At 35.5% G+C, this 16,321-nt stretch overlaps 3 protein-coding genes across 3 annotated transcripts; all 3 read right to left on the reverse strand.

The window, feature by feature from the left end:
• Window positions 1–283: 283 nt before the first annotated feature.
• LOC109005916 (protein ABCI12, chloroplastic) lies at window positions 284–5,796 on the reverse strand. Its single transcript, XM_018985005.2, has 8 exons — window positions 5,385–5,796; window positions 4,375–4,491; window positions 3,266–3,502; window positions 2,643–2,807; window positions 2,449–2,524; window positions 1,409–1,473; window positions 889–1,070; window positions 284–796 (listed from the first exon to the last, which is right to left on the reverse strand). The coding sequence occupies exons 1-7, from the start codon at window positions 5,736–5,738 to the stop codon at window positions 918–920; spliced, it is 1,167 nt and encodes a 388-aa protein (XP_018840550.1). The 5' UTR covers window positions 5,739–5,796; the 3' UTR covers window positions 284–796; window positions 889–917.
• Window positions 5,797–6,601: 805 nt separating this feature from the next.
• On the reverse strand, window positions 6,602–8,370 carry LOC109005914 (membrane protein PM19L-like). Its single transcript, XM_018985003.2, has 4 exons — window positions 8,214–8,370; window positions 7,900–8,119; window positions 7,775–7,820; window positions 6,602–6,984 (listed from the first exon to the last, which is right to left on the reverse strand). Exons 1-4 carry the CDS (start codon window positions 8,338–8,340, stop codon window positions 6,874–6,876), a joined length of 504 nt encoding a protein of 167 aa, XP_018840548.1. The 5' UTR covers window positions 8,341–8,370; the 3' UTR covers window positions 6,602–6,873.
• Window positions 8,371–9,658: 1,288 nt separating this feature from the next.
• LOC109005909 (glutamine synthetase leaf isozyme, chloroplastic-like) lies at window positions 9,659–15,971 on the reverse strand. Its single transcript, XM_018985000.2, has 14 exons — window positions 15,705–15,971; window positions 13,970–14,238; window positions 13,825–13,864; window positions 13,568–13,671; window positions 13,441–13,489; window positions 13,229–13,335; window positions 12,800–12,887; window positions 12,564–12,692; window positions 12,405–12,479; window positions 11,639–11,692; window positions 11,524–11,561; window positions 11,170–11,329; window positions 11,006–11,066; window positions 9,659–10,138 (listed from the first exon to the last, which is right to left on the reverse strand). The coding sequence occupies exons 2-14, from the start codon at window positions 14,221–14,223 to the stop codon at window positions 9,999–10,001; spliced, it is 1,299 nt and encodes a 432-aa protein (XP_018840545.1). The 5' UTR covers window positions 14,224–14,238; window positions 15,705–15,971; the 3' UTR covers window positions 9,659–9,998.
• Between the last annotated feature and the right edge of the window lie 350 nt (window positions 15,972–16,321).

Here is a 16,321-nt window from a genome sequence, read left to right on the forward strand (position 1 = left end):
CAAATTTACAAAGTGCATAATGCATATAAGAGGTAGAAAAGTTCCTAGTATTTGCGCATTAGGGTGGTGGCTATGGTGGTGCAGAAGAGAGAGAACCCGATGACTTTCGACTTCCTACCTGATAAGCCATCTCTGCCTCCATTCAGCCTCGCCACCAATTTCTTTTTCTCCATTCACCCTCACGTTCTCTCAACTTCCCTATGTGAAGTGTGTACGGAATCAACGAAACAATGAGAATTGTGGAAACTCCACCCCGATTTCATCAACAACAAAACAATAACGATTGCAAAAAAACATATATAGTTGGCTAGCCAAGTGTACTCCAAGAGTTGGGATCAACACTGTTTGGAGTTGAGTTGAGTGAGGTCAGGATGGATGTCTACAGGCTATACAATGTTTCTCATTTTTCGTTACGCGCTTTTCTAAGTTGCAACCTAATAAAACTAGCTAATGTATACTTTCAAGAAACATTACATGATGTCGTGAACGAACTATCTTGCAGTACAAATCAACAGCAGCCAAACCTTAGAACTCCAAAGGTAAGGATTGAGAGCTGCTATAGATACAATCGAGATTGAGAAATGACTTGTTAACTTATATATTAGATAAACAACTTGTAATTTGGTTGGCAGGCACTGTCGATAACCTCTAAATGCTTCTCTGTATGAATTGTGAATTTGAAAATAATAAATTGCAAAAGTTAACAAGTTGTAAAGTGACATGCATCCCCACTAAAGATAAAGGGGACGAGTCCAAATAGATGTTTAGTCTCGAAAACAGCGAGAAGCTCCGTTACCTGCCAACCAAATCAATCAAAGTGACTAAAGTGCACAAAAATAATAAAATCCACTCCAACTCACAGTAAAATCTTAGAAGCAGAGAACTTACCAGAGCAAGTGAGCAAGTGGGCGTGAGTATCACACAAGGAAGTAATCAGACAAAAGGGCAGCACCTGTAACACCAACTAGGAACAGCAAAGAAACAATATCCGCCATACCAATGGACGAGTCTGAAAGAAAGTGAATTTTATGCGTGTTGCTGTCCCCTCTAAATCCTCTGATGATCATTGCCTGTAAAAGCCATAGAAATAATAGAAACTTGAAACCCTGATGCAGATTGGCCACAAGAGGTTATGCATCCCCTAGTCTTATCTCAAAAGCTTGATAGTGCTCTTAAATGTACATGGACTTATGATGGGCATTTGGACTCGTTGGTTAAATACTTGAAGGCCTCTTAACACAGGAAATTTGTAGGACTTTTAAGCAGACTTTTCCTTATGTTTTTATGAACATTCAAACACATTCAAGCAAGGCTCTTCAAATAATGATCTTTGCTGGATGCATACTTCATATATCACAGTAGAAAAAAAAATGTTAAAAATAGTTAGTGTCTAGGTGAAAGCATAAACCTGGGAAATCTGCTCTGCATGGCTAAAAATATTTTTGAAGATCCGGCGCATGTAGATAAAGAAAACTGCAAAAATTATGCATATAAAAGAATAACCATCATAATCTGAAAGCATGTTCAAGCAGACACAATATGATAGATTAAAAAGAAACCGCAACACAAAGCATATGAAGCAAGTAAGCATCATAATGTGGAAGCATATCACCAGACACAATCACATAGATTATCAATTAGTAACCATCTCATCACACTATATGATTAATGTTCCTTGCGACAGATTCTATTGCATAAAAATGCTTAAAAAATAAGTGGTTCTTCAATTATAACATGGGGCTGGTCCGATTGATCCGACCTTTGCATTCCTTGAGATATAACGCCACAACTGACTAAAATGAAGGTTACAGTATGTAAAAAAATATTCAAGAAAGAACAATGACTGGCTGCATTTGCATGCACAGATACTGACCTACCACAGAAAGAGCCTGGTGATAGATAATATGAAGACAATAATAAGAGAAAGGAACACCAAGGAGATATAGTTCAGTCGGTATCAACTAATGAGTGTCGCAAGTTAACTCAGCTTGAAGGTTAAACTTTTCAAGCAGGTCATGCTAAATTGAAGTATCGAATTGTTCCACACGGTTTTAAAATGTTATTTTGCTGTGAGGAACAGAAAATGCTTTATCCTTCAAAATTAAGCCAACTGCCTGCTCCCTCGTGTATGAAATCCACAAACAAAATGCAACTCAGGGAGACATTACCATTTGTTTTAACGTGAGAAAAGGCAAAAAGCAAAGTACCAGAGTTATCACTTTCAAGACATCGATGAGACACCTTTTCCAAAGCAAGAGAGTCTAGGAAAATATGTAATAATCAAATTGATAATAATACACAGGCAAAACGGGATTTGATACAACAAAATTCCCTAATGAATGCTCATGACATTGAGGGGTCAAGAACATACATGCATACAACTGGCACAAAATTTATTTAAAAGTGGCATTTAGCCATCACATAATATTTTTTCAATTAAAAGCTTACTATCAATTGTCTCCATCATCGTCAATTGCTGCCAATTTATCCTACGAGAAACAATTCCCAATGCAACATTACGGACCTGGAAACAAATTGCATGGGTATTCCAGGAGTATAAATATCAATATGAATGGGTTTGAAATAAAATCCAAATATTACAAAGTTTCAGCACAAGAGTTGTTAAATGTGTCTTCTCTTACCTCGTCAAACACTAGACTGACGAACCTCAATGAAAGCATGAGGGTAAGAATAATTTCAGCCACTGGGACACCAATACATGTCAAAGGAAGCATAAACCACCGCAACCCAAATGCAAGTTGTTCAGGGGTAGTGGTTGTCAGGCAAAGGCTTGCACTTTGGAAGACCTTTCAGAAAAACAGAGACCTAATCCTCAGAAAAATCAAGGCATTATGTCTTTGAGAGTGCTCATTATTAGTCTATTCTAAATCACTTATATATATATTTTCCTCTTCTATACTTTTTGTGTACTTGGGCTATGCTTTGAATGCCTCTTTTTTTAAATAGTAACCTTTTGCATTTCCTAATAAATTCTTCGATTGCTTACAAAAATATTTTTTTAGAAATCACTTTGATGAACCCACATATAAATTTCAAGATGATCGTAGACTCATTAACTCTCTCTTTCAGTGGCAAGCATTCCAGTCATAAATAAACGTATTATTGAGCCTCCAAATACTAGCTTATAACATCATCATTTTCTGAGACATCAACACAAATCCCAAATGAATGAAAGGCAAGAGTATAAACAAGTTAATTAGTGGGTGACAAAAAGGTCAGAACCTAGACAAGTTGCAAAACTTACAGTGAATGTTAAACACGCAGCAGTGCTTGCTACCGACAAGCCTTTTCTTGTAAATTGAAATGGTCCCAACTTCATAATTAAATATGAGTAACCTCCCAAAGAAGCAGGAAGATTAGGCAATCCCATCATCGAAGGTGGAGGGGTTCTCAACTGGACAAGGGGCGGTACACCATCTGAACCCAACCCCAACATAAGAAATAAAATTCCTGAAAGCAGATACACTCTTCCCAATTGGTCCTACAATAGTTGTTAAATAATTAGCAAGATATTCTTCGCTACATCAGCACATTCAAAACAGACACTTGTATATGCATTACTATGCACTTTTACAAGAAAAAAAAAGGAATATACAAGTTTGAACTACAAGCAAAAATAACATTTTGATAAGTTGCAAACAACAATAACTATGATGATTATACATGCTTCTACTCACATCAACCTATAAATAAGCCAAATCATTACAGATCCACTGGTACGCAACTTTTGAATTAGATCACAGAGCATAGAATAAGGATAACCATTATATAAGAGTATAAACAACGATTACGCAGAAATCAAAAGGAGGGGAGCAGTGACTCTGAGATGGAGGCAGCAGTTTAAAAAGGTGTCAAGTCCAAGAAGAATTGTGTCTTACATGTTAAATTTATTTTAGTGGAACCTGAACTTATTGGCTCAAATCTCAAAAACTTAAGCAGAATACCTCATTCCCAGCATTCCCATACCCACCATGTCTATAACAGACAAGACAACTTAAGCTTACCGTATCATGACTGCAGCAGAGGAACTTGCATGAAAGTACACACTTGGGTTCTAATAAAACAATATATACAAACCCAGGATGTGATCCAACTTTCCTTATTCTGTGCGCTCTGATTCAGTTTCTTTAACAAGTTCAAATAGCTAAATTTCGTGATCAACAATTGTCCAAGTAGATCCAAAAATATTGATCAATGTATAACCACTTCCTCATGCTTTAGAATTTAGAATGGAATGTAGTTAGAGGCTTTAATGACAAGATTTCTCAACTAAGAAATACATAAGAATATCTAAAAGTTTTGTCGAGTTAGAACCGGCTTCTTGAACTTCATAAGTAAAAGGTTAGTACTCACCATCCAAACCTGTCTTGGGAGAACCCATATTGACAGAAAAGTCAAGTATATCACAAGTCCTAAACGCATTATTACATGTGACCTTGCTGGTAGAACCACCAGAGCCAAAAGCCATACCTGAAAAGCCAAGCAACTTGATATTACCACATTATAAAATTAATGGAAGAAAGAAAACAAAACTAGAATCTACAGAACCAATTTGTTCCTTTCTCTTCACTTGTTTGTCATGCAAAATTACCATCGTTATAATTTCTTTCACCGGTAATCTCTCTCTCTCTCTCTCTCTCTCTCTCTCTCTCACACACACACACACACACACACACACAAACACACATATATCTACACATGTACACACACAAAAGCTCAAAATACAAAATAATACCACAACCAGTCAATTATTTCACGAAAGTTCTATATAGTTCAGTATTCAATGCTAATACGTGACAGATGGTAATTGTTTAGCTTCGCAAATAAGTAGCCAGCTAAGTATTAACTGGCATTTTACTTTAATCTTCAAGATTGACGTTCACAAAATCTAAAAGACGCTACCTTTAGTATACGGTATTATTGCTCTCCCCGCCACGCCCGACTTAACTGCCTAAACTAAATTTCAGACGTCATATAATCCGTGAAATGTTTCATAACCCTCGAATTGCTCGCTTAGAAAAAAGAGGAAAATGCAAACAGAAAACAAATAGGAAAACAAACTATGAGGAAAACTTACAATTTACAAACTTCAATGTTTCTAAGCATTGAGCACCAACAAAAATTAAAGCTCATAAATGACGTATGTTTTAGAATAAACACATTTCCCTGTAATTCATATATTAAAAAAAACTCCAAAAAATATTACCAATTCTATAATGAGTTCATCAATAATCAAAGCTACTCAAAACCCTTGAATTGAATAACCCCATAAGCCAAACAAAATTTCGTTACAACATATCTCAATCAAACGGAAAGAAGAAGACGAAAAAAATCACAAAACTATCCAAAAAATTTGAACAAACCAGTTTCACTCGAGGATCCACGGAATGAAGAAAAGTGGTGGGCGACGATACAAACTGGTAAATGGGGCTGGCGGTCGCTCCCGCAATCAGCCTCAGAACCTTATCGGCAGCGAGAGCTCCGGTGGGCAACCACTTCACCCATTTCCAGGATTCACTATTATCGCTCAAGGAAGCTCTACTTGGGAGTCTTATCTTCTTCGCTGGTTTGAGGGCTTTGTACGGGAAAATGAGGGGCCTGGGATTTGGGAGCGTTTGGGAGATGAAGGGAGTAAAAATGGGGGAAATTAGGCGTTTGGGAGAAGAATGGTTAGCGGGGAATGTGAACGTTGGGAAGGTCCGCTGCGTACAGTTCATTGGTGAGACTCTTAACCGCAAAGGAAAATTGCCCTTGCTGGGTTTTATGTGTCAATGGGCCATATGCCGAATTGCCTGAATTTTATGTCCTGAAACCGAAAAATAAATAAATGTTGTGTGCGTTATGAATTTTATGCAATAAATCATTATTAATAATTCGTTTCAATATATATTTTTTTAAATAGTAAGACACTTATGTGTCAAAAATATATGATCTCGAGATTATCATTTATAAACCCTCAAGATAATTAGTTATGATAGTTATAAGAAAGTTATTAAATTCTCTTTTATTCAAATGCTCGGGGCATAGAAGAAATTTGAATGATAATAAAAAAAAATCTGTTTGTGTATTGTACACGAATTTTATAAATATCCTATAATATTAATCAAATAAGGTTGCGTTTGGATGTTGAAGTGAGTTGAATTGAGTTGAGTTGAGATGATAAAATATTGTTAAAATATTATTTTTTAATATTATTATTATTTTAGAATTTGAAAAAGTTAAATTGTTTATTATATTTTATGTTGGGATTTGAAAAAATTGTAATAATGAGTTGAGATGAGTTGAGAGATGTTTAAAAACCAAACGAAGCCTTGTGTAGTTGGTTGGAGATCTTAGAATATGCAAAAAGAATAAGGAAGTTAGTCCACATTTGATATTTTAAGGAGTATGAAAGACATCTAAAGATATGTATATGATTGCATAGTACTTCCATATCCACCGTCTTCGGGTCATCCGACCAACCGTAGACGGTCGGGTCAAATTCCGACATCAACTATATCTATAAATAATTGAACTTTTTATTTGTGGCCAAAAAGACTGTATATCTCTTGTAGCGAAGTTTTGTTCCCAAAATGCTAGAAGTCTTATTTATAGATGCATATGGAAGAAGTTTTATTTTCTTCAATCCTATTGATTTTATCTGTCGGAACACATGACTTAATTAACTCGTTCAAAATTAAGACCAAAAAGACAATGGACATGCAACAAGTACCTGAAACTCTCATCTGAAAAAACTGAAACATCAAAGAATTGAAGGAAATCATCCCAAAGAACCAGAGTCAGAAAATGCAACTTTTCTGAAAGGGAATCGCCAGATAGTTAAGTATTGTCGCAGACTGGAGCTCAGAGTCTTCAAGGGTGGCCTCTTTGTTGTGCAACAGCATCTTCAACTCCAACTTGTATAGCACCCATACAAAACATTTGTGTCGCACTCACAACTATGATGATGATTTCTAGACTCCTCTGTATATAAACAAAATGACATTACGTGTATTACCAAGATGGTGAATAGGATCATTCATTACTTAGGATGATAAATTATTGTTTTTTATAATGATTTAAAGGGATTCCAATTGTAATATTGATTAGTCGTTTTTTTTATGAGAAGTACTACAAACATAAAGAGATGTTACAAAAGTATATCCACAAATTGATATAGTTTTATATGATATGTTAGATCTATTTTATAATAAAAAATTTATGAGTTTACTTTTGTGAGATCTCTTTATAGTTAAAGCACATGTCTCTTATTTTATATAGGCGTACACATGATTTGGACATTCCTTGAGTCCGTAGATGGCAGATGGACCAGGACGCGGCTTGGACTCATTTTGAATAGACTAATGCTAAATACAATTCTAGGGGTGCAAGTCATGTGCACTGTATTTGAAAAAAGTGAAGTATACTATTAAAGAAATAATTTTTTTTATGTAAATTTCAAATTTATCTATTTTTTTTTAAAGGAAATATGAATGACTTGCATGCCTTAAAACTATAATAAAAATATTCTTGCCATAAAGAAATTATACAAAAATAATCCTACAAATTGATGTGGTTTGATATGATTCGTCAGATTGTAAAGTTATTTTTATTATAAAATAGATCTAACAAATCAAATAAACTCACGTCAATTTACGAGATTATTTCGTATAATTCATTTATGGATGTAACGTTACTCAAACTATAAATACTCTCTTTCAAATAAATATCCTTTTTAACTATTTTTTTTCAGGGTGTAAAATAAAGGTCTTACCAGGTTTGAATCTGTCCAACCAAGTTGAATCTCTTTACACGCTAATCTGCAACATTCAATTCAATACTAGAGTTTGCAACAATCTAAGGGAAAGAGAACAGATTTGAGCAAAATAATATATTTACCCCATGGCCAGTAGAGTGAGAGCCCAAGTTGCAAGAGAAGAGGATGCTGCTGCGTGTAAGTTGGGCGCATTCCATTGAGCAACATCGTTAAGTCCAGCAAGTGAGGTGGCCATGCCCACAACGCCGGCAATGAGGGAGAAAATCACAAAGAAACCGGTCGCCGTGTTTCCGATTGGCATGAATATCGGAAAAAGGCGTGCCGAAATAGACAAAGCAGATGCTGCAGTAATGCACGTATGCTATTTGTAAGTTATGATTGTGAGACATGCATGTCCAACTAAGTTTATATATGATGTCAGAGCTGTCTGAACTACCTGTCTCGCGAGATCTTTGAATCCCATGATTTACAGCCCATACAGCGATCGCAGTTGCAATGAAATACAGAACAAGATTGACTATTAGGAGGACTGAGGCTGCTGATTTGGATCCTCCAGAAGCCATGGAATTCTGATGTTAAAAAAATTGAAAAGAAAAGCCTGAACTGGGTGACCCTTCTTGACACGAGGAGAGATTTATATATAAGCAAAACAGTGACTGATGGGAGTGGCAGTGGCCCACCATATATTTACTTTTCCTCGTATGTTCCTTTCTTTACATTGTTAAATGGAGGGTCTTTAATTCAAAGACAAGGCTTAAATTCCTTTACATCGTGGGGCTTGCGTCATGGAAGGGAAAAGAATCCCTGTCAACTTTCCTGGTTTGAAACTAAGTTCTATATCATCCAACAGACAGGGCTTGTTTGTTTGATCTTCAATCTGCAGTACAACTTAGCTGGATTATCTTTCTTCCTGGCTAAACAAACAAAATAAAAGAATAAAGCTTTGCTCCATTCCTTTTCTGTGTAGGTTTCCTGTTTTCAAATCGAGTATTTGCACGCCACTAGATGAGTATATTACGCTAGATGATAAGCATCAAGATGGACATAGTTTTAAAGATTCTTTGTAAGTGTCAGATGTGTCAATTATAAAATCAAAAGTCAAGAAAATTAAGAAGGCAATATAAAAATTGGTGTAATCCACTTGAGACGAGTCTAGCAAGAACTCAACATTTAAGATGGGCTTGAAGGATGAAGATTCAATTTTGATTCATTTTAGACAAGTTATGGAAGATGGCAACAACATAACTTAAAGGCTTTGGGCACTTCAAGAATCAAAACTTTCAACTTGTTTAATTCATTTAAAGGATTTGTTATATTAGTTTAAAATAATTGAGTTTATTATGAGAATGACTTATGGGAGGCGTCTATTCAAAGATATGTTGAGAAAGTTATTATTTTGTTGAACTAGGATTTCAAGAAGTTACTGTAGCAAATACTGTAGCTAAGTTACTCTAGCTGCGACACTATTCATTCAAGGGTATTTTTGAAAAAAATGACTTTATTTTAGTTAAGGTTTTAATTAGGTTTTGGTTTAAATACTATTTGTAACCTCATTTTAATTAGTTTATAAAATTTGATGAATTTATTCATTGTGAATTGAGTTTATCTCCTCTTGTTCTTGAATGAACTTTTGAACTTATCAAAAGCAAATTACAACCTTTGTGGCGTTTTTCCTTATAATTTAGATTCCTGAAACAGATTCTTCAATAGGTCTAAATTTTCATATAATCTAAATTCTTGAAACGAATTCCTCAACGTGTCTAAATTTTTCATTAGCTTAATTTTGACTTTCTTAGGTGAGTTTTTAAATTGATTGTAGATTAAAGAGGTTCTATTCCCATAAGTTCATATCACTAGAACAGGTGAAAATGACTAAAGATAGGTCCACAATATTTATGGAATGAAAATTAATAGCCAATAGTCATTATAGAAGAACTGATTCTGGGAACTTAAGTTGCATACATCCAAAGGAAAAATGCTTATAAGCTGTCGATCTAATTCATGATGCAATTCTGGTGCTCAAGACAGTCTTCCATCTGAGAAACTAATGTACGAGTTTGGGCATGAACGTACAACCAGTCACTTCATGGTCCCTTATTCACAAATCACAACAATCAACTCTAAGAAATTTAGAAGGGAAAAAGCTTCCCCGCATGTGGATTTACTAATTCCCAGTGATTTCCTTCTTAAATGCCTTTAGCTTATGTCGAACCAATCGACTTCAAACATTCAATGCTAGCTTCTGAGCAGCTAGAGCTTCAGCCTCCAGTGTTGGCTCCCATAATATTGTTGTTTCTGCCAGTAGCGAGGTCACAACATAAGGGTCCATGTTTGAAGCTGGACGCCGATCTTCCAAGTAGCCTGACACCAAAGTTAAAAAGGTTACATTTGTTTTCGCAGATGAAAGGAATTGAGATTAAAGTTAAAAGTTGAATAAAATATTATTAAAATATATATTTTTAATATTATTTTTATTTCAAAATTTAAAAAAGTTGAATTGTTTATTTAATTTTATGTGAAATTTGAAAAAATTGTAATAATTAGATGAAATGAGATAAATTGTGAAAACAAACGAGCAACAAAACAGCAATCGTATCAGAATCCTAAAGTTTAAAATGGGGAAAATTAATCAATGCAGGGTGAGAAAGAAAATGATGAAAATAGGGAAACAGCATTAGGAATTTGAAACAAATGCAATCAATTTGACAAAGTGAACCCGAATGCATAAAATAATGCCTTTCACAGATTTGAAGAATGCTTTCTATATATTTGTTTCAATTGCAGCAGATAACTGAAGCTGAACAAGGCATTTGTCATCATAGTTTTTTTTTTTTTTTTATTGGCACCAGGTTTTCGGAACAGTGTCCCGACTAATCCTAAGAGTGCATAGGCCCTCGGCAAGGAGTTTCCAGCAAGTGCACCTCAGGTAATTCAAGGGGAAAATCCCTCAGACCGATGGCCCCTAGAGATTGTTTGCACCTAAAGAGATTTGAACCTTAGACCTAGGGAGAGCATACCCCCAAGCCCAAGGCCTTTCCCACTTGAGTCAACCCCTAGGCATTTGCCATCATCATGACAAATGATGATGATGATGATGGCATTTGTCATCATAGTCATAGCATCACTTAAAGAACTGCAAATGATCAGTGTTCTTTGTATTTAGAATATGATAGAAATTGAGAAGTCATAGCCTTCAATAGAATTCTTGCAGTACTGCTGAAGTGGTACCTTTGCCTTGCTTCTCAGTTTCACGTCCAACACGGATGGAGCAACCACGATTAGCCACTCCCTGCAGATTCAAGTTTTAATAGATTTTATAGATGAAAGAATGAAAAGTTTCTTATTATCTAATTTTTTAAATTTCATTATAAATAGTTTGGAGAAGAGTGTACCCAAGAAAATGTGTTAATGTCAGCTGTTTCATGCTTTCCTGTTAATCTTCTCTCATTTCCTTCTCCATAGGCACTGATATGCTCTTTGTGGCGAAGTGACAGATTCAAAATTGACTTCTTTATAACTTCAAAGCCTCCATCCTCCCTCATGCTCTTTGTACTGCAAACCAACAATGGGTCAATATCAGATAGACTAGCATGCTTTCCATGTATAAATATTATGATTTAACTGACAGAATCCTGTCCATTCCTTTTCACCCTTTTGGGCCAGAAGAGAGGAGATACAAGATGGAGCAAAAGCAGAAAGAACCAAACTAAAAACTAAAGGAAAACAAAGCCAGCAGATTCAAGTACCTGTAATTTGTGTGGCATCCGGCACCATTCCAATCACCCTGTTAATGCAGATGTCACATAGATATCTCACCGACTAGTATAAATTAAGAAGTACAGAATGAGAGTCGTTTATTACCTCTATTGGTTTTGGATCGAGTGAGAGAACAACACCAGCTTGTTCTGTAATTCTCTGTAAGACAGGAGACACGAGAGATAAGTAACTCAATGGTAGAACAGACAAACCGGCATAGACACACAGATAATTGTTCCACCACGTGATCATGAACCAAAGGCAAATCCTAAACCACTGGCTCCCCAGCTCATTAGCTACATGCTTGATATCTGATTCACTATATGTAACTTATGGTTGCAAATCATTTTTTTTTTTTTTTATAAGTAATGGTTGCAAATCATTTTGTTGTGATAATAACAATCTGGCAGGTTCAAAAGAAAAGGTTGCAAGTGCATAAAGCAAAAAAAGCAAATTGATTGAATTTTTTATTTTTAGTTCCTCTACCTTGTTCCCCTTTTTCATTTTCACAGGGCCCACAGAGGAGAGGGGTGTTAGAGTTCAGTTAGAGGTGTACACAAACATGATAAATATCTTATATATAGATATCATTGACAGTACCCATTACCTAAGAACAATAAAAGAAGTCTTTGGACAAAAACCTGCCAGTAAGTTCAACGTTATTGACTAAATGAAAATTCTTTAGAATAGCAGTTTTAAACTTGTCAAATTTAAGCATAAGCAGAAAAGGAACGTCTTGGGTGTTATAAGTGGTATGCACTTTTATGCACCAAGTGTTCCGAATTGGTCATTTGTGGACATTAAGGTCTTTCTCATTAAAGTGGCTTCTTCCAAGTCTGTGTACACACAAAAGTAAAAGGGAAAGTATTACCTCGAGAATGTATCTGGAACACCAAATATCATCTCCAGCTTCAATTCCCACACTAGGTCCTACTTGATACTCCCACTGAAAAGCAATCACAAAAATCAGTAGTGATTAACTTTACATGATTTCATCCACAACATAAGCAGAGGAGGATGAGAGGAGAACCTGGCCAGGCATAACCTCCCCATTTGTACCACTGATGTTAATTCCAGCATACAAGCAAGCTTTGTAATGAGCATCTGATATGTCACGGCCAAATGATTTGTCTGCCCCTGCACCACAGTAGTAAGGACCCTGAAACAAACATAGAAGCATCATATACATTTGTGTCATATAATAAAACCAAGATCAACTTCACAGATTCCTGTAATCACAATCAGCATAATACAAATTGATAGTACCTGAGGACCAGGATAGCCTCCAACAGGCCAACCTAATGGCCATTTCACGTTTTGTTGAAGTAAGGTGTACTCTTGCTCTATCCCATACCTGAGTTATTAGCCAGATATCTCATCAGATTAGTTGTTCATGTATAAAATATTTTGCCAGCTAAAACGCATATGAGCATTGTATTTGTTCACTATGAATTAACATAAACAAAGTCCGCCAGAAACGTATATTTGATCATTGTTCAACAAAAAATATGTAATGCACTGTTAATTGTTGCATTCCATTATCATCGTTGTCAACACTAAAAAGCGCATATTCACTTGTATATCAGACCTTCTCAACATAGTGGAGTGATTATAATGTGGCTCCCTTTCACACGCATTTTGATTGTAAAGCATGGGAAGCTAGACTTAAGACTAAAATCATGAGAAGAGACTAACCATGGAACTTCATCTACAACCTTCTTGTTACTGAAGATCTCAGCAGCCCTGTGGCGTTTGTTTGTTGGGATAGGCTCACCTGCCGGTGTGTATGCATCACATATTACCTTTTAAAGCAAAAGGATGAGATCAATAAAAAAAAAAAATAGAGACAAATCCAGCGTTCTGGTTGATCTATAATCAGAATAATTCAGAATTAAATGCTTACTTACCAAGATATTGTTACCGCCACGGAAAGGGTCCTTAAAAATTGCTTGAGGGCTGGAGAAAACATGAGGCCAAGCTTATGGTCTAATAAAGGCTTAAATTAAAAATGTCATATTGTTTCTAAGATCTTACTATATAATTACTTCGCTATCTTCACCCGGAGCTTGACCAGTACTTGATCCATCATAGTTCCACTTGGGAAGTTCAGATGGATGCTCAACAGGCTTGGAAATTGTCTGAAAATTTGAAAAGAAAGTAATAAGAATACCAATGTTCAGGCATGTTCAACTATAAATAAATAACTAAACAAATAAAATTAAAAAAAAAAAAACATTCCCAATGAAATCACACTTGCATTCTAACTTATCATATCATTAACATTAACATACCCTTGATTTGCTACGCAGATCAATCCCCGACCCTCCAATCCTGTTTCCAAATGATCATACATTATTTTAGAAGTTAAGGAGTGCTCACATGGATTTAGCTGAACCAGAAATTGCTTACAAACATATGTTAGCATAGAATATATACCAAATGTATTCAGCAATGATTTTGTCGGTATATTGAGGGAGATCCAAATTTAGCAGACTTTCTAGCCTGTTGATAGTGCTGTTCTCAGACTTCAGAGCAAAAACCCGAAACTTAGCTGAGCTTTTAGATGAGCCTTTCTTGTTCTGTTTCAATAACAGAGAGCCCCACATCTTTGCTGTCATAGGACTTGCATTTGCGGGATTCTTTGTGATTCTCATCTGCCATTGCGTTGAGGGAGCCAAAATATGTGCCATTTTCACCTGCTTCGGCTGAAAATATGCAATATTCCAATAACCGAAATAGATCAGAAGGAAAAACGTTCTATTTGTTTGAAAACAGTTATTCAATAATTAAATGTCACGTAATGTGGTTATTGTCACTTTCACTAAATCAAGATTTCCATGCTCCCACTGAAAAAATCAACTCGATCGTTCTGACCGAACCATCACAGCACCTTACAACTAAATGTCATGTAAAATGAACACCTTACAACTAAAAGAATTATGGCATATTTGTTAAGAAAATGATTAACCTATAACTCTCTTACAACATTGTGAAATTGAATCATTTTTAATGAAGTAGCACGCTTGCATCGGTTGATTGTAAAATAAGTTATCAAAAGTTGTAAAAGACTTTTAGATGATCATTACTCTATTTGGTAATCAATTATCAAATATATTTAAACAAAAACAAAAATCAATTATCAAAACATCTTCCCTCGATTTTCATAACAAACAAAAACCGAAACAACTTTAACAAAATTCAAAAAAACCTCTCACAAAAATATTCTTTCCAAATATAATTTTAATGAGTCTCACTATATTTTCAAATCCCAACAAACATTTCTTAAAATTTTTCTCAATCCAAACATATTTTTAACCGATCCATCATTTATACAAATTTCTACAAAACCCATATTTAAAATTTTCTAAGAAATTTAAAAAAAAAAAAAAATCTTACGTCCAAAAATCCCTTTATGCCCTCTTTCTATTCTGCAAATTGGTTACAAAGAATAGAATAGAAAACGAAAATGCAGAAGTCAAATGTCACACCTGCCAAGGACAAGTTGTAGAAAAATTATATTGTTAAAGTATCAAGTCCAACATTGCTATACTCTGTAGCCACTAATCATGCATGGTTGACCCCCCTCCCCTTTTTTGCACAGAAGACCTTATTCATTGGCATATATACCCAAGTACCCTACCATCCTTCAAGTGGACCAGGCATGCTTGGGAATAATTCTCAACAACTTGTTTTCTTTTCCTTTATTTCCTTTGTTCTTTTCAATTAGAAGCTATCCAATTACAGGAAAAATAATAATGATATCAAGATGAAGAGAATAAAAAAAAAAAAAAACCTTCAGAAAGTGTTGAACCAATAGTGATTATAGTGCCACTAGCAGACACTCATGGATAATGTATACCACGTTTCTCTTTCTCCGATGATGCAGATTTTTAGAACCCACTTGAGAACAAAAGTCTTGAATTTATGACGTGATGTATTCAACAAAAGAGAGAAGAAAAAAAAATGTAGACTTGCATTAAATGGGTAGGTGCCAAACATTGGAAACCAGTTCGCCGGAATCAGGCAAGTTTAAGACCAAATATGTCAGACATTGTTACATGGGTGTCTGGCAAACAAACCCTGCAGCCCCATTACTCCATAAAAGAGTGATTCTCACTAGTATAAAGCGGTTTGATAAGGGAGAAGGCCAAGAGTTGAGTAAAGAGCATACCTCAGGAATGCCGGAAGGCTGGTGTGTTTGGCCGGAAGCTGCCTTCGTAGAGAGAGAGAGAGAGAGAGAGAGAGAGGAGCCAAGTGGCCTCTTGGGTCGGGGACGCCCTTATAATAATAGTGGTTGATATTGCAGAAGAACAGGATTGTTGGCTTTTCCCAAGTAGATAGGGGTGGTTCTACGAGTGGCGGAAAATGGTTGGTGGTCTCTTTAGAAGCACCAAGAGAGGCTAGCTTGGATTATAATAACACTATTCTATTCCAAGATAAGGTTCCAAAGTTCTCCCTCCTTTCATCTCTTTCTTCTCACCCCCACATCACAGTCTACTATAATTTATAAATTAAAGAGTTTGAACAAGGACTAAAGATACATTTTTTTTGCTAAATAATGTGGATTAAATATATTTAGAGATATTTAATTATAGCCTGTTTTCACTTTTCAAGGCCATGATTTTGCATATGTTTGAGTTTGACAGTGAGGTTTTACTTAATTTTCTGCAATCATTATACAGTGAATGCCTGAGAGTGAGAGTGGTTGTTGGTGAATGCAACGATTCTTCTGCGTTTGGACTGCCGGATGAAGAATCTTAATGCAGAGAGGCTGAAATCCAGGTTTCT

This window comes from Juglans regia, chromosome 12 (assembly GCF_001411555.2).
Source record: "Juglans regia cultivar Chandler chromosome 12, Walnut 2.0, whole genome shotgun sequence".
Lineage (NCBI taxonomy): Eukaryota > Viridiplantae > Streptophyta > Magnoliopsida > Fagales > Juglandaceae > Juglans > Juglans regia.

Excerpts from the sequence above, each read along its gene's own strand:
- LOC109005914 (XM_018985003.2), bottom strand. The coding sequence starts at position 8,340 with ATGGCTTCTGGAGGATCCAAATCAGCAGCCTCAGTCCTCCTAATAGTC. Across the intron at positions 8,120-8,213 it reads TCAAAGATCTCGCGAGACAG|CATCTGCTTTGTCTATTTCG; the intron begins GTAGTTCAGACA and ends GCATTACTGCAG. Across the intron at positions 6,985-7,774 it reads GTTGGACAGATTCAAACCTG|AGGAGTCTAGAAATCATCAT; the intron begins GTAAGACCTTTA and ends GTTTATATACAG.
- LOC109005916 (XM_018985005.2), bottom strand. The coding sequence starts at position 5,738 with ATGAACTGTACGCAGCGGACCTTCCCAACGTTCACATTCCCCGCTAAC. Across the intron at positions 4,492-5,384 it reads TGGATCCTCGAGTGAAACTG|GTATGGCTTTTGGCTCTGGT; the intron begins GTTTGTTCAAAT and ends TTGGCTTTTCAG. Across the intron at positions 2,808-3,265 it reads CTGCGTGTTTAACATTCACT|GTCTTCCAAAGTGCAAGCCT; the intron begins GTAAGTTTTGCA and ends TTTTTCTGAAAG.
- LOC109005909 (XM_018985000.2), bottom strand. The coding sequence starts at position 14,223 with ATGGCACATATTTTGGCTCCCTCAACGCAATGGCAGATGAGAATCACA. Across the intron at positions 12,888-13,228 it reads GTTGTAGATGAAGTTCCATG|GTATGGGATAGAGCAAGAGT; the intron begins GTTAGTCTCTTC and ends CTAATAACTCAG. Across the intron at positions 12,693-12,799 it reads GAGGCTATCCTGGTCCTCAG|GGTCCTTACTACTGTGGTGC; the intron begins GTACTATCAATT and ends TGTTTGTTTCAG.